This window comes from Salvelinus namaycush, chromosome 2 (assembly GCF_016432855.1).
Source record: "Salvelinus namaycush isolate Seneca chromosome 2, SaNama_1.0, whole genome shotgun sequence".
NCBI classification, from domain to species: domain Eukaryota; kingdom Metazoa; phylum Chordata; class Actinopteri; order Salmoniformes; family Salmonidae; genus Salvelinus; species Salvelinus namaycush.
In genome coordinates, this window is record NC_052308.1 from 35848210 (window position 1) to 35869589 (window position 21380).

The following is a 21380-nucleotide window of genomic DNA, read 5'->3' on the forward strand; positions in this document are numbered from 1 at the left end:
TACACAATTCATTTTGACAATTCATTTTGAGATGCTTTAGGATGATTTGGACAGTAAGGTCGAAAATAAAATAAAAAATACATCAAAACCTCAACCCCGTCTAAATAAAAGTTAAATAAAAAAAAAAGACTATAAATCATAGTGATGATATTAATAGTGAGATGTGCAATGTCATTTTGTTTCCGATATTTTATTTATTTATTTAAAATAAAATCATTTGACTTCTGTTTTTAAGAGTCAATTACTCAAACGCCAAAATAAATTGTATAAAATAGATTTTAACACAAACTTCAGGGAGCATTTTGCCCCATAGAGGGGGGTGTCCCCCCCCCCCCCCTTTCTAACGCTTCTGTTTTTGACTCTTAAAAACATGGTATTTATTTTAACTCAGAATATTTCATGTGTTTATATTCTCTTCCAGACTCCACTGGTCCAGGCTATATTTAGCCGAAATGCAGAAGAAGTGAAGTTATTGTTGCACAAGAATGAAGAAGTCAATGCACTGGTAAGATGGCTCGCTACACATGAACATGACCCCGTGTGAATCAATTTCCTCCACATCTCGCTTAACGGGCCAGCCAGTTAAGCAGGAAGGGATTACCTGTCAAATCCTCTACATGCTTTGACCTTCCTGTCAAGTTTGAATCAGACATAGTTAATATCACACAGTCAATCAATCATCCTTTGGAGCAGTAATGTTATACCCACAATATGTTGCACTTCACATTCTTGGTTTCAGCTTCCAACAGTAGCTATGCATGTTGTTCTCTTAAAGAGCCATCTTGTGAGTGTAAAATTTATTTTGTGTGTGTATGTGCACTGAACGTAAGTGCACGTGGCCCATGTATTTGAGGACAAGGAGCAGATTAGCTTATGGTTAAGGGATTGATGGGAGGAAAAGCTTAGCAGTAAGGGATTTTGGGCATCTTCCATCCAAGTAAGTAGCTGGTCAGTTCAGGTTCCTCACTCATTCATTCTACTGCTCTGGTAATCTGACCAGTTGGCTGTCAGATTAAAGGACCCCCCCCAGAGGAAGTTGCAGCCACTGTTTCAATGTCATTTCCTGTCCTAAAGAGGAAATGCACATTTAGGTTCCACCTCCAAAGAATGAAAGCTACTTATGCATATTCACAAATTGGGTGTGGAAATTTCCACGTGGAGTTAATAAACATCAACAAATAGGTTAATGACAGCAGTTGGTGTAGCTAGCTAATATGATAACCTTATCTAGCTAGCAAATTTGATCTGTTGCTGTTTTTTGTTGTTGACTACACCATATTCAAAAGATTAGCCAGCTTGTGCTATAGCAGGTTCTGGAGCTGGATTCGTCATAATCATTGCTTTAGGGAAAACATCGCTACAGATGGAAACCACTGGCCTGTCTTTGACTTCGCCATCTATTATTATCTCAAGTTTTGGCATCTTCCTTAAATTGCGGCAGCAAATCCGCCATAGAAATAGTTAGAAAGAATAAGATGAAGCTCCGGTAATATGGATAACTATTGAAAGATAGTTGATATGTTTTTTTCTACATTGTAATGGACACGGTGCAACCTTTGGTAGGTAGGCTGCTGGCACGTTTCGGCTGCAGTACAAATCCTATCATATCACACAATTTCTAAAATGGTCAGGTGTGTGTGTATGTATGTGTATTATATATTTGTATTTGAAATGTTTTATTATACAGACTAGATAAAAAATTTAAAAAAGTGAAAATGGACAATAAACATATGTTTAATTTGCTGCATGGCTCAGGCGGTAAAGTGGACACGGGCTGTTTGGCTCATCTCAGTCATGAAGAGGAAGAACTTTGCAGCTGTTTCTGATTTAATAAACACATGCCATGCTGGTCGTTGGTAACATTAAAATAAAACCCAGCCCTAAAAAGAAATGTAGGTTGCAAATAATGTTTGTCATATCATAGGAAAAGACACTGCATTCACATGGATTTGCACAAAGTGGGCATTTCGGATTTGTCACTTCAAGGCCAAAATGCATTGAGCCCCGAAGTATTGGGGCAGTGACAAATTTGGTTGTTTTGGCTCTGTACTCCAGCACTTTGGATTTGAAACGATACAAGGTTAAAGTGCAGACTACCAGCTTTAATTTGACGGTATTTTCATACATATCGGGTGAACTGTTTAGAAATTACAGCACTTTCTGTACGTAGTCCCCCCATTTTAAGGGACCAAAAGTATTGCGACAAATTCACTCATGTCTATTAAATTAGTAGAAAGTTAAGTGTTTTGGTCCTATATTCATAGCACGCAATTACTACATCAGGCTTATGAATCTACACATTTCTTGGATGCATTAGGTGTTTGTTTTGGTCGTTTAAAATGTTTTTGTGCCTAATAGAAATTAATGGTAAATAATGTATTGTGTCATTTTGGAGTCACTTTTATTGTAAATATCAATTGAATATGTTTCTAAACACTTCTACATTAATTTGGATGCTTCCATGGTTAAGGATAGTCCTGAATGAAACATGAATAATGATGATGATTTACAGTTGCATAAGTATCATACCCCCCCAAAAAATTATGCTAACATCCCCTGTTATTGTAAGGGTGAGAGGTTAGCATGTCTTGGGGGTATGATATTTCTGCATCTGTAACTTTCTCATTCATCATAGTCATTGTATTTTTTCAAATCCAAAGTGCTGGAGTACAGAGCCAAAACAACAACAATGTGTCACTGTATAATACCATCGTCTTTCAGCTTGAAAAAGTGGATTTCTACTGATGTGGGCTTTTAAAGAACCCTGACACAATGCTCTAGGTCCACTTTACACACACACACAAGCACACACGAACAGGCAGCCTTCACAGGAGCTAAAACAGGGAGAGGCTAGAAACTTCTACAGTGAGAGGAAGGTGTGTTAAATTGAGAGCATGCTTTAAATCAGCCTCTTCCCGGAGGCCTAAAATTCTCACACGGCCTCCAGCCAGTCAGTCAGTCAGTCAGTCAGTGATTGAATGATGCGTATGGAGAATAAGACTGTGATTTCCTTACTAGGGCTGCAATGAGTGAGGCCTGAGCCATGAGTCATTCACTTGTGGGTTTACACTGACTGCACACATTCCAGTACGGAGGACAGGATCAGCTAACAGGCTAGAGATGCCTGAGCAATTTTACTCACCGAGGTGGATTTCAAGCCCTTCTTTCGTTGCCTGGCTACTCAGACTCCTTGCGCTGCCACACGCTATAACGTTAGTTTCTTCTCCGCAACGAGTCTGGATCTGAGTACCTCCCAATGATTTCTAGAATGCGATCACATTCGAACCATTCTGATTGGTCACAAAAACCGATTGGTTAGTCCAGAGCCAAAACACACGTGGGTATGCTGCGTTTCGAAACACACGTGGGTATGCTGCGTTTTGAAACACACGTGGGTATGCTGCGTTTTGAAACACACGTGGGTATGCTGTGTTTTGAAAGTTAGAGTTTAGTTAGAGATGATCCAATCGCTGATGACTTTATGTACAACGGCACTCATTTTGACGTCAACACAAACTTCTTCAACGATGGCAGTCTCAGACTGAAGTATGTAGCAAACATCGAGAGCAGTGGAAGAATTCAGTTTGAGTCGCCAGGGAACTTCTTTCAGTTTGCGGAATAAAAAAATCAGGTCTACCTCTGCAAAATTATTAGATGCAGCAGGCCTAACCCCGACTGATTATTTTGTGAGATTAAAGTTCCACTGTGCATTCATATTGAATATTATTTTTACTTGAAATTTTCAGAGAATGGCAATTTTATTTATGTATTTTCAATATCCTGTGATTGAAAGCTATTTTACATAGTTGGTATCAAGTTCAAACCTGTCATGTTAGATGTAGCATGTCTTATATTCTTTGGCTTTGGGGTTTATTGTTCAACTCACTGTTTGTTTTTAATACACTGCCTTAGGATGATATCAGAACCAACAGTGGGCTTAAATCTGGGCTCTTGCTAACTGTTGTTTCTCTGTCTGCTGTCTCTCCTCAGGACCAAGAACGCCGTACCCCCTTACATGCTGCTGCGTGTTTGGGCGATGTTCACATTATGGACCTTCTCATTAATTCAGGTAACGTTCTCCAGCATGAGACAGACCGTTTTCAGAGGGATTCACATTGTTCACTCAATTATCCCTATCCTATTGTTGAGTAAAGGACAGTTAATCATATCTGTTAGAATATACAACTAGCATTGAAACCCTTCCCTCTTGTCAATGAGGATAAGAAGCCCTATCCTAAAGGTAAATACTGATAATGAAATCAGAGAAGTGTGCAAATGTTACTGAGCATCTGAGATCTGAGGCCCATTGTGATTGGCTGAATTAGTATTGAAAATTTGTTCCATTTTATTTTTAATCGGTTGAGCTGAGCTACAGAATAGTTGACTGAGTTCGTCCTCTATCTCTCACTCACTCTCTCTCTTGCTTGCTCGCTCCTCTCTCTCAGGTGCTAGTATTAACGCTAAGGACCAAGGCTGGCGGACTCCCCTGCATCGGGCAGCTGCCTCACAGAACGAAGTAAGACTATCTTTGCAGGACAGTGCCATGTGAAGGCCATGTCAAATACAATATGTAAAACCTGCTACAGTCATTTACCTGGAATTCCTCATCAGTCTTAATAGCACTTCTCAGGGCTCATTTTCTTAGGTAATCAATATGGCAGATAAATTCATCTTCTCTCCTTCCTTGAATGAGTAGCTATATGAATGTCAGTGATAAAGTCGCACTCCTCATACTTTTTATTTATTCTCCTACCGTCTTTCCCAGAAGGCCGTGGGGCTGCTGCTGAGACAGGATGCGGAGGTCAATGCCCGGGATAAATTCTGGCAGACGCCGTTGCACGTGGCTGCGGCGAACCGGGCCACACGCTGTGCTGAGGCTCTCATCCCCAAGCTGAGCAGCCTGAATGTGGCGGACCGCTCCGGCAGGACGGCTTTGCACCATGCTGCACACAGCGGCCACGTGGAGGTCAGGGGTCACAGCGGGGTTTTACGGTCATAGGGTGGAGGGTTTTGAGTAATACTGAAATGGCACCCAATCCCCTATATAGTTCACTATTTTTGATCAGGACCCGCATAGTATCCACTATACAGGGAATAGGTGCCATTTCAGACATAGCCTAGGTGCTGAATTGGTCTTCCTCTACGCAGAAAGGTATCTTACTGTGCTCGTTTTAACTCACTATCTCCTGTCTGTATCCAGATGGTGAATTTGCTCCTCAACAAAGGGGCCAACCTGAGTGCCAGCGATAAGAAGGAGAGACAGCCAATCCACTGGGCCGCATACCTTGGTGGGTGGGTCCTTAGAATGGACACTTCCTGAAATTGACACACTTTCTTCTCCTTGTTCAAGAGGCTTGGTCTGAGCAAAGGCACTGAGCAGATTCACTGATCTGCCAATCAACCTGCAAACTTCCCATCAAGGGGATTAGGGTTGTCACGATACCAATATCCCGATACCAGATTTTCCACGGCAAAAAAGAAAACACAAATTGGACTAAACTCTATTGTCCTATAAAAAACGACTTTATGTAAAATTGTGGGTGCTATAGCTTGTAAAATAAACAAATGTGACTAGGTGACAAATTAATGCTGTTTGGTTCTAACTTTGGTCGGTTTTCCTCAAGAAATGAAATCCTCCATGTTTTGTTTCCTTGCCACGATACGTCCGAGTATCGTGATACCGGTAGCGTGACAACCCTACAGGGGATCCTTGTCTACAAAGAAAAGCAAACCTGTGCCAAATTGCATATCCTCACGCACAAACAGAAAATTGCCAAGGCTTCCGTTAACCTGTCTGTGTGTCTGTAGTGTCTGTATGTTCCATGAATGTACGGTTGTCTCCTCGTCCCTCAGGGCATCTGCAGATCGTGAAGCTTCTTGTGTCGCGGAGCGCGGACGCCATGTGCAGGGACAAGCGCGGTTATACCCCGCTCCATGCCGCAGCTGCCAGCGGCCAGATTGAGGTGGTCAAGTACCTGCTGCGGCTGGGCTCAGAGGTGAGGGGCCAGGGGGTGGGGCTCCATACGGTCACTCAATCTTTGCTTGTGTGTTTATTTTTTATTTTTTACAAAAGTGCATTCCTAGTATAATATTTAGGTTAGGGCCTATCAGGGAAATCTTCAGGCCCTATACCCATCCCAACTCCCACCACCATCTCACCATCTAATTTCTGCCTTTTCTTTGTCTCCACGTCAGATTGATGAGCCTAACGCCTTTGGGAACACAGCGCTCCACATGGCGTGCTACACGGGCCAGGAGGCGGTGGCCAACGAGCTGGTGAACCGCGGCGCCAACGTCAACCAGCCCAACCACCACGGCGGCACGCCGCTGCACCTGGCCGCTGTCTCAACCAACGGGGCGCTCTGCCTCGAGCTGCTAGTCAACAACGGCGCTGACGTCAACATGCAGGTCAGTCGGAGGACGCCCGGGAAATGAGGGAATAAGGGATTGGCTGCACTCCAAATGGCACCCTATTCCTTATATAGTGCACTATGGGCCCTGGTCAAAAGTAGTGCACTATATAAGGAATAGGTTGCCATTTGGGAGTCTTAGTCAACAGATGGCAGAAGTGGCATTTATAAACAAGGATATTTTGAATAACATCCCAAGTTGTTTTGTGTATGATTGAGGTAAATCGATTATTTTCATAACAAGAAATGTTTTTGTTTCTCTCTTTCTCTCACAGAGTAAAGAAGGGAAGAGCCCTTTGCACATGGCCGCTATTCACGGGCGCTTCACCCGCTCCCAGATCCTTATCCAAAACGGTAATCACACACACACATCATAAAACACAATATTATCACACACTACACTTCAAATACAAGGATAGTGTGTTTGTGAAAAGTGCCTGCACTATTTCAGGGACAAACTTCAGTTGAAGCGCACCAGCCGAACACACCCAACACTCATCCTCCAGCCCATAGCAACCGCCGCAACTCCACCTGCCGAATACACCCAACACTCATCCTCCAGCCCATAGCAACCACCACAACTCCACCTGCCGAATACACCCAACACTCATCCTCCAGCCCATAGCAACCACCACAACTCCAACAGCCGAACAATCCCAACACTCATCCTCCAGCCAATAGCAACCACCACAACTCCAACAGTCGAACAATCCCAACACTCATCCTCCAGCCCATAGCAACCACCGCAACTCCACCTGCCGAACACACCCAACACTCATCCTCCAGCCCATAGCAACCACCACAACTCCAACAGCCGAACATTCCCAACACTCATCCTCCAGCCCATAGCAACCACCGCAACTCCACCAGCCGAACATTCCCAACACTCATCCTCCAGCCCATAGCAACCACCACAACTCCAACAGCCGAACAATCACAACACTCATCCTCCAGCCCATAGCAACCACCACAACTCCAACAGCCGAACAATCACAACACTCATCCTCCAGCCCATAGCAACCACCGCAACTCCACCTGCCGAACACACCCAACACTCATCCTCCAGCCCATAGCAACCACCGCAACTCCAACAGCCGAACATTCCCAACACTCATCCTCCAGCCCATAGCAACCACCACAACTCCACCAGCCGAACATTCCCAACACTCATCCTCCAGCCCATAGCAACCACCACAACTCCAACAGCCGAACAATCACAACACTCATCCTCCAGCCCATAGCAACCACCACAACTCCAACAGCCGAACAATCCCAACACTCATCCTCCAGCCCATAGCAACCACCGCAACTCCACCTGCCGAACACACCCAACACTCATCCTCCAGCCCATAGCAACCACCACAACTCCAACAGCCGAACAATCCCAACACTCATCCTCCAGCCCATAGCAACCACCGCAACTCCACCTGCCGAACACACCCAACACTCATCCTCCAGCCCATAGCAACCACCACAACTCCAACAGCCGAACAATCCCAACACTCATCCTCCAGCCCATAGCAACCACCGCAACTCCACCTGCCGAACACACCCAACACTCATCCTCCAGCCCATAGCAACCACCACAACTCCAACAGCCGAACATTCCCAACACTCATCCTCCAGCCCATAGCAACCACCAACTCCACCAGCCGAACATTCCCAACACTCATCCTCCAGCCCATAGTAACCACCGCAACTCCAACAGCCGAACAATCCCAACACTCATCCTCCAGCCCATAGCAACCACCGCAACTCCACCTGCCGAACACACCCAACACTCATCCTCCAGCCCATAGCAACCACCGCAACTCCAACAGCCGAACATTCCCAACACTCATCCTCCAGCCCATAGCAACCACCACAACTCCACCAGCCGAACATTCCCAACACTCATCCTCCAGCCCATAGCAACCACCACAACTCCAACAGCCGAACATTCCCAACACTCATCCTCCAGCCCATAGCAACCACCACAACTCCACCAGCCGAACATTCCCAACATTCATCCTCCAGCCCATAGCAACCACCAACTCCCAACAGCCGAACATTCCCAACACTCATCCTCCAGCCCATAGCAACCACCACAACTCCAACAGCCGAACATTTCCAACACTCATCCTCCAGCCCATAGCAACCACCACAACTCCAACAGCCGAACATTTCCAACACTCATCCTCCAGCCCATAGCAACCACCACAACTCCAACAGCCGGATGGCATCTCACAACTGTGTGAAAAACGATATGGTGCAAATCCCCTCTCTCTCTCTCCTGTGTGCAGGTGGGGATATAGACTGTGTAGATAAATATGGCAATACTCCTCTTCACGTTGCTGCTAAGCACGGCCACGAGCTGCTGATCAGCACCCTGATGACTAACGGTGCTGACACAGCCAGGTGAGAAACTAATTTCCACTTCATAAATTAACTTGTCTTTTCATTTAAAAGTTTCAATTTGCTAGTCAGAAAAGTCTATCTAGCCTTCTCCTGCGAGAATGAACGAATCATCTTCTAGTGATCTATTAATAGGACAGGCGCCTGTCAGTCACAAAGCGAGCGATGACAGGGAAACACTGCAGGGCGAAAAGCATCTTAACACTAGAACTGCCATATGCCAACGGCCACTGACGTTTTATTTTGTAAATAAATAAAAATCTGCCCCCCCCCACAAAAAAGCTATGTCCTTCTCCTTCCCTGACTTTTCCTAAATGTTTGTATTTTACACTGCTCATTTGTCAGAATTTTGAAATAACAGTATTGAGAGCCTTTTTACCTGTTTTCTTCCCACACCTATTCCTAACTTAACCCCTCCAAAACAATGTACCCAGCCAGGCGCTAATGCGTCTCTTTCTCCTCACTGAATTACAAATGAATGAATGTGCGATAATTGTGCACCTCCACAATTGAATTTAAATTAGGCCTAACTGAATGAGGAGGAGGGTGACGAGGTTGATTTAATTTAGGAAGACAATAGTGTAATGATGAGTTTGTTATGCCTATTAATCAGCAGCAAATAATTTGACCGAGCGCCTTGGGGGGTTGATACCATTCTCTTTTACACTTTACTTTGTAAAAATAAGCTGTTATGGGACTGTTTTATTTCCTATAACTCTGACTTATTGAATTTATCGTAAAGGAAAGGAAAAAAACATGCCACGTGTTGCAGTAGGCCTTTAGAATAATGCAAAACATATCCTTGACTCTATCCAACTTGATGAGCGGGAAACAAATGATGCCAGTCAGCCTTCACAGCCGGCCCATCAAGACTACACCTAAACAAATTTCACACATAATAAAAAGTTACCCTATAGACAATCTGATGAGCATATTCTGCAGTTTCTATTACGCTTACCTTTGTCAAGTAACTCTCATAATTCAAGAGGTGCAGCTCTATTTCCAAATGTTACCGTGCTTCCAAATGTATCCGTGCTGTCTATGCATTCAGCACATGACCACTCGCGGGGCAGCATTGCTCTTGCTACTAAGCAAAAACGAGTAACATAAGAAAATTCAAATATGCTGTTCTGTTGTCAATGGATGAGTGGGCGATAGAAACCAGGTAGAAACTGATAATGGTTTATGTGACTTCACTGGACTGAATGATGAGGAGAGTGAAGAGGGTGATTGAATTTGATTGATCTGAATTTTGAGTGTGAAGAAGATGATTTGAATTTATAACAATAGTGTAATTATTCTAAAGAATTGTGGGCGGTCTAATTATTTTATTATGAAAGGCTGGAAATTGTATGTAATTTCCCCTCAGTCAAATCACACACGGAGTACAACATACAATGTGTGTAGTTCACAATGGCAAACCGAACCAAACGAATGGATGCACTGATAGCATTGCAAATGGTGCAGAATTTAGATGAGTTGGAGCCGGATGGAGGATCAGTTTTGAGTTTGAAATTGATGTGGAGTCATTTTGATCTGATCGGTATGGGATTGACGAGAGACCATGCCACGCAACCGCCTCAGCGATTATGCGACACCTTCGGCAGGTGTACGCGGAACAAGGCCTGTGAAAACGATGTGCAGTGCAATCGATTTTGTTTGTGGGGCTTGCTCACACAAAGCCCCAAAGCTTTGGACCCAAAGCATAAAGAGAAGACGAGATTGGTTCATGCATAAAGCCACGTGTAGAGATTGGTTCATGCATAAAGCCACGTGTATAAGGGCACAATAGTGTCCAGTACAATCAACAAATGTATATCTTGTCAACTTTTTATATCTTGTCATGAATTCGTAAAGTATTCAGACCCCTTCACTTTTTCCACATTTTGTAACATTACAGCCTTATTCTAAAATTTCCCTCATCAATCAAAACACCATAACCCATAATGAGAACGTGAAAACAGGTTTTTCAAAATTTTTGCAAATGTATTATCAATTAACACCATAATTATATCAATATTCATCAGACCCTTCGCTATGAGACTCGAAATTGAGCTCAGGTGCATCCTGTTTCCATTGATCATCTTTGAGATGGTTCTACAACTTGATTGGAGTCCACCTGTGGCAAATTCAATTGATTGGACATGATTTGGAAAGGCACACACCTGTCTATATAAGGTTCCACAGTTGACAGTGCATGTCAGAGCAAAAACCAAGCCTAAGGTCAAAGGAATTGTCTGTAGAGCTCCAAGACAGGATTGTGTCGATGCACAGATCTGGGGAAGAGTACCAAAAAAATTCTGCAGCGTTGAAGGTCCCCAAGAACACAGTGGCTTCCATCATTCTTAAATGGAAGAAGTTTGTAACCACCAAGACTCTTCCTAGAGCTAGCCGCTCTGACAAACTGAGCAATCGTGGGAGAAGGGCCTTGGTCAGGGAGGTGACCAAGAACCCGATGGTCACTCTGACAGAGCTCCAGAGTTCCTCTGTGGAGATGGGAGAACCTTCCAGAAGGACAACTATCTCTGCAGCACTCCGCCAATCAGGCCTTTATGGTAGAGTAGACAGCCGGAAGCCACTCCTCAGGCATATGACAGCCCGCCTGGAGTTTGCTAAAAGGCACCTAAAAGACTCTCAGACCATAAGAAACAAGATTCTCTGGTCTGATGAAACCAAGATTGAACTCTTTGGCCCGAATGCCAAGTGTCACATCTGCAGGAAACCTGGCACCATCCCTACGGTGATGCATGATGGTGGCAGCATCATGCTGTAGGGTTGTTTTTCAGCTGCAGGGACTGGGAGACTAGTCAGGATTGAGGGAAAGATGAACGGAGCAAAGTACAGAGAGATCCTTGACGAAAACCTGCTTCAGAGCGCTCAGACCTCAGACTGGGGCGAAGGTTCACCATCCAACAGGACAACAACCATATGTAAACATCCAAGACAACGCAGGAGTGGCTTCGGGACAAGTCTCTGAATGTCCTTGAGTGACCCAGCCAGAGCCCAGACTTGAACCCGATCGAACATCTCTGGATAGACCTGAAAATAGCTGTGCAGCGACGCTCCCCATCCAACCTGACAGAGCTGGAGAGGAGAAACTCCCCAAATACAGGTGTGCCAAGCTTGTAGCGTCATACCCAATAAGACCCGAGGCTGTAATCGCTGCCAAAGGTGCTTCAACAAAGTACTGAGTAAAGGGTCTGAATACTTAGGTAAATGTGACATTTCATTATTATTATTTTTTAAATTTGCAAACATTTCTAAAAAACATTTTTTGCTTTGTCATTATGGGGTATTGTGTATAGATTAATGAAGTAAAAAAACAAAAAACGATTTAATCCATTTTAGAATAAGGCTGTAACGTAACACAATGTGGTAAAAGTCAAGGGGTCTGAATACTTTCCGAATGCACTGTATTTCCACAAATATTTATTTATGCAATTCATCCTTTACAATTCTTCATGCACTGGTGTTTTTGTTTAGGATTACAGCAAATAATTTCACTTGTGCACCTGGCTGGTTATATAATCTTTTTTGTTTTGTCAAAAGAAGCTGTAACTGGACTTTTTAAATTAACTCTATTACTAATCAAATCTAAAGTTGATCAAATGGATTACACTGCAATGTTTTTATTGTAAGGGAAACTAAAATAGGCTATAGGCCTACGTTTTTTATAGGACTTAGTCAAGGATATGTTTTGTATAATTCTACAATCTAAACAAATAACTATTGGTATTTAAAAAAAAATATATATATATTTCAACAAATATTTCTTCATGCCGTTAATCCTTTCTAATAGTTGATGCATGTTTGCTGCATCTTGCGGGTTGATATGCATCTGATGCATATGCTAAAGGAGACGCCTGGCAACGTTCTCTAGCGGGTACTTATAGGCTGAAAGGCCTTAAGATGCTTTTGGGAAACGGCCCTGGTTTGTCAGTCTGCAGTCTGTCTCGCCTCTCGGTACCTGTTTTATTTTTGTGCGCTGTGGTTGGCTTCAGTCAAATTTCTTTTCACGGAGGAGGGAGAGCATGATGCTTCTTCATCTCCTGTGAGTGCATTTACACATCCCATGTAATGTAAGTGGTAACGATGAGTTGAAATCCACATAATTATTGTTTTGTGGCACATTTCATTTATTTTCTTTCGTGTGTTTCATAGGCCTATAGCCAGCCACAGAGTTGGGCGCATAGGCTATTTACTGTTTCTTTGATTGATGACCAAACGGCTTGTGTTAAATAGTTTATAAAAGGTGTCGAACTGACTGAATAAAGTTAATCTCCTATATCCCTTTGCTATTCATAAATCATACAATGTAGGTGTATTTCCATGGTATCGCAACGGAACAAGTAAACTCAAGATCTTATTTGTATTTTCCTGGGATTCTAAGCCCATGTCGAGTCTTGCCAGTGACCGCTAATGTGACTGGTCAGTGTAGCCTAGTGAACGGCTCTTTTTGAACAGATCTTTCATTCTAACATTTGTAAAAAAGAATCTGAAAAATACAACACTAGTGCATTCGGAAAGTATTCAGACAGGACCGACTTTGGGAAACCTTGTTTTAGGTTATTGTCCTGCTGAAAAGATAATTAATTTCCCAGTGTCTGGTGAAAAGCAGACTGAACCAGGTTTTCCTCTAGGATTTTGCTTGTTCTTATCTCCTTTACGTTTCTTTTTTTTTAACCCAACTCCTAACCCCTTACCCTAACCCTAATTGTAAACCTAACCCCTAAGCTTAAAATAGCCTTTGTCATCATGGGGACATAGGAAATGTCGCCACAATGGATCGTTTTGCTATCCTTGTGGGTACTTTTGGTCCCCTCAAGGATATAATAACCGACACACACATACACAATCAGGTTACAGAAAAGACACATAATTCAGGTGTAGAAAAACAGTATTTATGGCAGAACAAGGACATCTCTCCTGGGAGAATGTTGTCAGAAGATCAGCTCTTCCACTGCTTATGCAACATAATGGTCATCTCAACAGAACTAGCAGCAAAGCTCGCATTTCTCTTCTAGTTAACGCTGTATGTTACATATTTGAGACTATACAGTATCTGATCTCCTAGCCCGTCTTATATCTTCCCGTATCCATCTGTGTCATTCTCTCTCTCTCTCTCTCTCTCTGTAGGCAAGGGATTCATGGGATGTTTTCGTTGCATTTGGCTGTGCTCTACGGGTTTTCAGACTGTTGTCGCAAGTTACTCTCCTCAGGTAAGTCTTTAGACTGAAATTGTTGTTTGTATAATGGAAACGGATCATGTTTCATGGATGTGTACGTTCAAATTGACCTAAGTAGTTCTGTATCAGATAGAATGTGAGCGGGCATGTACGTACAACACATTCTTTAACTACTTGCTTTTCCTCATTTAGTGTTATGTTCAGAAACAGAGATTTGAATAGATGTCCTTCTCAGTACACACAAAGGCCATTGTTCCATCCAGACCTCCTGATGGGGTCACCCTGTATGACCACACTTCCTGTTTTGTGCTGTCGCACTTCCTGCAGGTCAGCTGTACAGCATTGTATCATCTCTAAGCAACGAGTATGTGCTGTCAGCCGGGTTTGACATCAACACCCCAGACAGCCTGGGGAGGACCTGCCTGCACGCTGCTGCCTCTGGAGGGTGAGCACGCGTACCCGCGCACACACATTTTGTAATGAAGAGAGAGCTTTGTTAATGGTTGTGTAATCATCTCATTTGTATTTCTGTTCTCTCTTTGACTGCAGAAACGTTGAATGTCTTAACTTGCTGTTGAGCAGTGGTGCCGACTTGAGTAAAAAGGACAAACTGGGAAAGTGAGTGGTCTCATTCTGGAATTCAACAAACTTGTTTTTCCCCATAGCATTTTTGTCAGAGTGAATTATATTCTATTTTATTCTATTCTCTTCTCCCATGAGTGTGCCTCATCATCTCTCTCCTTTTCCGTTCCTCTCTTGGCAGAGCTCCTTTGCACTACGCTGCTGCGAATGGGAGCTACCAGTGCACGGTTGCCCTGGTGAGTGCTGGTGCCGAGGTGAATGAGCTGGACCAGAAAGGCTGCAGCCCCCTGCACTACGCTGCTGCATCGCAGACCTTCTGCCGGTGAGACACACAGATAACACACACAGAGGGGCAAAAAAATGCCAGACTCCAAAATTTGACTGACATTTTGTTTTTGTTTCAGAGTGGACAGACATTACTCAGTCGGACACCAGAGTGAGGAGAGGGCAAAGGAGGACTTTTTGTAAGTCCCTCACCATGATGTCATCTCAGTTTTATTAAGCTTAAAACATATAAACCTACCAACTGACCAAGCTCAAAAACGTTGGTTTCTCAGAAGATGGGAACTGTTTAGAAATGTTCAATTTTCTGCAATGGTTTGCAGTTCAAGTTAACCCGCCCATGTACACTGAACAAAAATATAAACGCAACAATTTCAAAGATTTTACTGAGTTACAGTTCATGTAAGGAAATCAGTCAATTGAAATAAATTCATTAGGCCCTAATCTATGGATTTCACATAACTGGGAATACAGATATGCATCTGTTGGTTACAGATACCTTAAAAATAAGGTAGGGGCGTGGGACCACCATTTTGCCTCATGCAGCGCAACACATCTCCTTAGCATTGAGTTGATCAAGCTGTTGATTGTGGAATGTTGTCCCACTCCTCTTCAATGGCTATGCGAAGTTGCTGGATGTTGGCGGGTACTGGAACATGCTGTTGTACATGTTGATCCAGAGCATCCTAAACATGCTCAATGGGTGATATGTCTGGTGAGTATGCAGGCCATGGAAGAACTGGAACATTTTCAGCTTCCAGGAACTGTGTACAGACCCTTGCAACATGGGGCCGTGCATTATCATGTTGAAACATGAGATGATAGCGGAAGATTAATGGCACGACAAAGGGCCTCAGGATCTCGTCATGGTATCTCTGTGCATTCAAATGGCCATAAATAAAATGCAATTGTGTTCGTTGTCTGTAACTTTTGCCTGCCCATACCATAGCCGTACTGTTGACATCAGCAAATGGCTCGCCCACATGACGCCATACACGTGGTCTGCTGGTGTGAGGATGGTTGGACGTACTGCCAACTTCTATAAAAAGAAGTTGGAGGTGGCTTATGGTAGAGAAATGAACATTAAATTCTCTGGCAACAGCTCTGGTGGACATTCCTGCAGTCAGCATGCCAGTTGCACGCTCCCTCAACTTGAGACACCTGTGCTGTGTTTTGTGACTGAACTGCACATTTTAGAGTGGCCCAGTACAAGATGAACCTGTATAATGATCATGCTATTTAATCAGCTTCTTGATATGCCACACCTGTCAGGTGGATGTATTATCTTGGCAAAGAAGGAAGGCTCACTAACAAGGATGTAAATAAATTTGTGTACAAGATTTGAGAGAAATATGCTGTTTGTGCATATGGAACATTTCTGGGATCTTTTATTTCAGCTCATGAAACATGGGACCAACACTTCACATGTTGCGTTTATATTTTTGTTCATTGTATTTGACGGCTTGTTGTTTGAGCACAATTTTTCCTCTCTCTTTGTTGACGTAGTTGTGTATCCAGAAGCTTGTTGGTTGACCTAACATGACGGTCTTCTCCTCTGTATGTGTAGTTGTTTGGAGTATCTGCTGGATAACGGGGCTGACCCGGCTCTGAGGAACACCAAGGGTTACAGCGCAGTCCACTACGCAGCAGCCCACGGAAACAAGCAGAACCTGGAGCTGGTGAGTCAGTGGGAGGAGGGACTGCAGGCCTGTGTGTGTGTGTGTGTGTGTGCATGCTGCAGACAGACAGGCAAAGATAAGTTGTATCATGGATGCATTTCAACAGTGGCTTACCCTCCTCGTCTTCTGCACTATGAAAGAACAGGACAAGTGACGGTAAAGTCCTAGTAGACATCCAACCATGTTGCTTTCACTAGTCCGTTGTTTTTAGATCAGTGCCGATGAAGACGAGGAAAGGAAATCACTTTAGAGCATCGAGACGCTTTCAAAGTCGCACTTGGTTTGAAACTGGTAATGGCCTTTGTAATAAAGTGGTATTTTCAGCCACACCTTTAAGAGCTGAGAGTGGGTGTTGGTAAATAATTTACTGTCACTTCCTCTTCATAAGGCTAAGCTCAGGTGACTGAGTCGTGTACCGCTTCCTTTGGGAAGTGCAGTGATCTCAGCATGTGGTGCAGTATGTACAGGTTGTACACTCCTGTCTTTGTCCCTCTGTTCCCCAGCTCTTGGAGATGTCGTTCAACTGTCTGGGAGACGTGGAGAGCAGTGTTCCAGTTAGCCCTTTGCACTTAGCCGTGAGTACAGTACACCCGCTTAGCCTCGTTTCCGCTGGCCTGACGGTCTACTTGACTGTACTGTCTATGCGCTTTCTATAGATTGTTTCAACTTCAAATTAACACGTTACATTAGTTTAATTATGGCCCCTCCTTAGTTCTACAGTGCAAGTTCAAAGTTGGAGTGAACTATTTAACACACTTACCCAATGAATTGACACATTTACCCCCCCATTCTCTCACACTTCAGTTTGACTGTTGTGTGGTTCTAGTTCTGAAGTTGATGTCCCTCGAACACAGTGACCCATCGCCGTTCTCACACTCATGTTTTTCTCCCTCCACCCAGGCGTATAACGGTCACTGTGAGGCGTTGGGGGTGCTGTCTGAGACGCTGGTTAGTCTGGACGTTCGGGATGCGGGGGGGCGCACCGCCCTCTACTTGGCGGCCCAGAAGGGACACGCTCAGTGCTTGGAGGTCCTGCTGTCCCACGGGGTCTCCTGCCACCTCAGGGAGCGCCGCAACAAGTGGACCCCACTCCATGTCGCAGGTGTGTGTGCGTTTTCCACTTTACGTGGTTTTTGTGATTTGTTAGATTCTAATCCACAATGGTGTTTGGATGTGTGTATGAGCTTATGTCGATATTTTCAGTCCTCTCGCTTACCCGCTCTTCATTGTGTGTGTGTGTGTGAGCTTGTCTCAATATTTGACCTTCTCTGTCACCTCCAGCTTCCAACGGCCGAACAGACTGTCTGCTCATGCTGGTCAACCGAGGGGAGAAGGCTGACATCATCGACATTGCCGACGTACAGGGACAGTGAGTGACTGTCATTCATTTCTTGAACATGTTTGTTGAATATGTGTGCACCCACTAGAATAGGAAAGATGATTTTTGCATTTTTTTAAAACACAATTCTCAGATAGTGGGCTCCCTTTTTTTACTTACTGGTTATTTGTGTGTAAAACCCCTGGGATTGTGTGTGTGTGTGTGTGCAGGACGGCTCTGATGCTGGCAGCTCTGGGCAGTCACACTGACTGTGTCCACATCCTGCTGGAGAAGGGAGCCGGGGCTGACGCCGCCGACAAGCGAGGCCGCACAGCCCTACACAGAGCTGTGAGTGTCCCCACCATGTGTATGTGCTTGGTCTAACCATAGCATCTGCCCAATCTCAAAATATATTGCCAATTGGGGTCCCCTGCAGTCACATTCATCGAATCTGGGTAGATGGGACACTTAGAGAAACTGCTGATAAGCTACACTATATATACAAAAGTATGTGGACACCCCTTCAAATTAGTGGTTTCGGCTATTTCAGCCACACGCATTGCTGACCGGTGTATAAAATCGAGCACACAGCCACGCAATCTCCATAGACAAACATTGGCAGTATTTTTTAAATGTTATTTATTGAACCTTTATTTAACTAGGCAAGTCAGTTAAGAACAAACTCTTAATTACAATGACGGCCTACCCCGGCCAAACCCTCCCCTAACCCGGACGACGCTGGGCCAATTGTGCGCCACCCTATGGGACTCCTGATCACGGCCGGTTATGATACAGCCTGGGATCAAACCAGGGTTTGTAGTGATGCCTCTAGCACTTCGATGCAGTGCCTTAGACCGCTGCGCCACTCGGGAGCCTTACTGAAGAGCTCCGTGACTTTCAACGTGGCACCGTCATAGGATGGTTTGTCAAATTTCTGCGCTTCTAGAGCTGCCCCGGTCAACTGTAAGTGCTGTTATTGTGACGTGGAAAGGTCTAGGAGCAATAACGGTTCAGCCGCAAAGGGATAGGCCACACAAGCTCACAGAACGGGACAGCCAAGTGCTGAAGCCTCGGGTGCAACACTCACTGGAGACCAACTCCATATTAATGCCCATGATTTTGGAATGAGATGTTCGGCGAACAGGTGTTCACACAGTTTTGGTCATGTAGTGTACTATTGACCTGCGGTGATGGTCCAAGAAAGTTATTCCTTTCAACTGTTCTTCTCTATCTCTCTCTCTCTGTCCTCTTTCCCTTGTCAGTGAAGGGTTCTGTCTCTTTAACTCTTTCTCTGTCTCCTCCTGCAGGCGGTGATGGGCTGTGAGGACTGTGTGTCGGCCCTGCTGGAGCATGGTGCTTCGGCTCTGTGCAGGGACTTCCGAGGGCGCACCCCCCTGCACCTGGCTGCTTCCTGCGGCCACATGGAGCTCCTGCGCAGCCTGCTGCAGGGCGCCACACGCACCGACCCCCTCGACTCAATGCTGGACTACAGTGGATACACTCCCACCCACTGGGCCGCTTACCACGGTGAGTCACACACACGACCTTCCCGGAGAGGCTACAAATAACCTCAGTGAGTAACTCACACAGTGTGGGATTGGGCTAAATAGTATTGAGAGAACTAAACTGTGTCTTGACTCCATCTCTCGTCTCTTTCAGGGCACGAAGACTGTTTGGACGTTTTACTTGAACACAAACCTTTTAGTATCCAGGAAGGAAACCCCTTCACCCCATTGCACTGTGCTCTGTGAGTACCGCTGCTTGTTCCCCCTGCTCTTTAGGGTTCTGGATTCTGCTATTATTATCAGAGCTTCTGTTTTGAAAAATGTAAATCTGTCGGAATGATGAGACCTGGTGTTGAATCCATCAGAATGTTGACCTGTCTACTGCTGTCCTTTTTGTATGACGAAGAGATGGAGGATGTTTTCTCACAGTTTGTCTTGTTCCTTTCCAGAATAAATGGCCATGATGGTGCTGCTGAACTCCTGGTAGAGACGGTCGGACCTCAGATGGTGAACATCAGAGACGCCAAAGGAAGGTGTGTGTCTGTCTTGACTTTCTGCATAGGCCTTTGTGTACGGAGCTCTGTCAAGTCTAGTGTATTGCAGCTTGCCACTCGCTTACCTGTCTCGGTCTTGTCTGTCTGGTTGTGGCTGTCCTGGGCTGTGCCTGAAGGACCCCGTTGCATGCAGCTGCCTATTCGGAGAGTGTGGGCGGGCTGCAGCTGGCCCTGGTCCAGGGGGCAGAGGTCAATGCCGTGGACACCACAGGACGCTCCGCCCTGATGGTTGCCTCCGACAACGGACGGACCGCAGCCGTCGGTGAGTGGCCAGAAATGAGGAAATGTGATTATTGCACCCAGTAAATATGAGAACAGAACGTTTAGTGGGCTTATTAGTTTAGTGTACATTTATGTATTTATTAAATGTATTTATGAACTGTGTAATTCAAACATGAAATAGCAACCCTTGCTAGTGACCGTAGCAAGTGGAGGAAGCTTGTTGTCGACTGTTCTGCAGCCGAATGATGATGATGATGTGTAATTGTGAGAGATGTGTGAACCCAATAGAGATCCTGCTGCACCAGGCCAAGGCAGACCTGACCCTGCTGGATGTCAACGACAACACCGCCCTTCACCTGGCCTGCAGCAAGGTGAGAGACACAGAAAGTCCTGCAGCAAGGCAAGACACTCCGTCATACGCCTAGCTGACACACGGTCTACTGTTATTTAGAATTATGACTCGCTGTAGCCAAATTCACAACCTAAGTTATTTAAAAATTCTGTCCTCTATCAACTATACAGAAAACAAGCATGACAGATCCACATATCATTGGAAAATTGCTTTACACCTTCAGTGTATTACTGTTGATACCAAAGCATTATTAGGTGGCAGGGAAATGGCATGTGTGTACTAATGTTTCAATCCCAGTGTACTAAACCTGACCTTTATGTGTTTCCCTGCAATAGGGGGTATATTTGTACATCAAGCTGCCTTGCACTACAGAAACAGGAGATCTTGCCTTTATAGGCTGTTCTCGGACAAGGCTTGCTTGCTTATTTAATGTGTTTTCTCCCGCAGGCTCATGAGATGTGTGCCCTGTTAATCCTGGGAGAGATCAGCGACCCCTCCCTCATCAATGCAACAAACAGTGCACTGCAAATGTGAGCCATCATCATCTCAGCGACTCAGCCTTTCATGAAAGACACTGTTCAACACTGTATAAAACCCAAGCTTCATCTCTCACTCAGCCCTTTTAAACTCCCAGTCTGTATGATTCCTAACTCCGGGAGTTAAGATGAATGAGAGCTGAAGCTGGGGGATCTATACAAAACCGTGAAGACCTAGCGTTTTGTTTACCCAAGTGGTCTATTGACTGTTTATCCCATTTCCCTCTTTCCCAGGCCCCTTCATATCGCAGCGAGGAACGGTCTGGCTACAGTGGTCCAGGTGCTCCTCAGCCAGGGGGCAGCTGTGATGGCTATAGATGAGGAGGGTGAGTCACCACAGTGTCGGTTAGTGTTGGCCAT

At 44.7% G+C, this 21380-nt stretch overlaps 1 protein-coding gene across 1 annotated transcript in view; it reads left to right on the forward strand.

The window, feature by feature from the left end:
• The window catches only part of LOC120062313 (serine/threonine-protein phosphatase 6 regulatory ankyrin repeat subunit C-like), a 34999-nt gene that overhangs the window by 2058 nt on the left and 11561 nt on the right, over positions 1-21380 (forward strand). The window contains exons 2-27 of the mRNA XM_039012190.1: positions 422-505; positions 3991-4069; positions 4446-4516; positions 4766-4966; positions 5201-5288; positions 5854-5996; positions 6196-6408; positions 6686-6764; positions 8693-8807; positions 13941-14023; positions 14318-14435; positions 14540-14608; positions 14754-14894; positions 14977-15036; positions 16422-16533; positions 17037-17108; positions 17434-17635; positions 17815-17902; positions 18082-18199; positions 19159-19378; positions 19511-19598; positions 19806-19889; positions 20027-20172; positions 20421-20503; positions 20932-21014; positions 21255-21346. Of these exons, the coding sequence (XP_038868118.1) occupies positions 422-505; positions 3991-4069; positions 4446-4516; positions 4766-4966; positions 5201-5288; positions 5854-5996; positions 6196-6408; positions 6686-6764; positions 8693-8807; positions 13941-14023; positions 14318-14435; positions 14540-14608; positions 14754-14894; positions 14977-15036; positions 16422-16533; positions 17037-17108; positions 17434-17635; positions 17815-17902; positions 18082-18199; positions 19159-19378; positions 19511-19598; positions 19806-19889; positions 20027-20172; positions 20421-20503; positions 20932-21014; positions 21255-21346 (2932 nt within the window). The remainder of the gene's footprint in view (positions 1-421; positions 506-3990; positions 4070-4445; positions 4517-4765; positions 4967-5200; positions 5289-5853; positions 5997-6195; positions 6409-6685; positions 6765-8692; positions 8808-13940; positions 14024-14317; positions 14436-14539; positions 14609-14753; positions 14895-14976; positions 15037-16421; positions 16534-17036; positions 17109-17433; positions 17636-17814; positions 17903-18081; positions 18200-19158; positions 19379-19510; positions 19599-19805; positions 19890-20026; positions 20173-20420; positions 20504-20931; positions 21015-21254; positions 21347-21380) is intronic.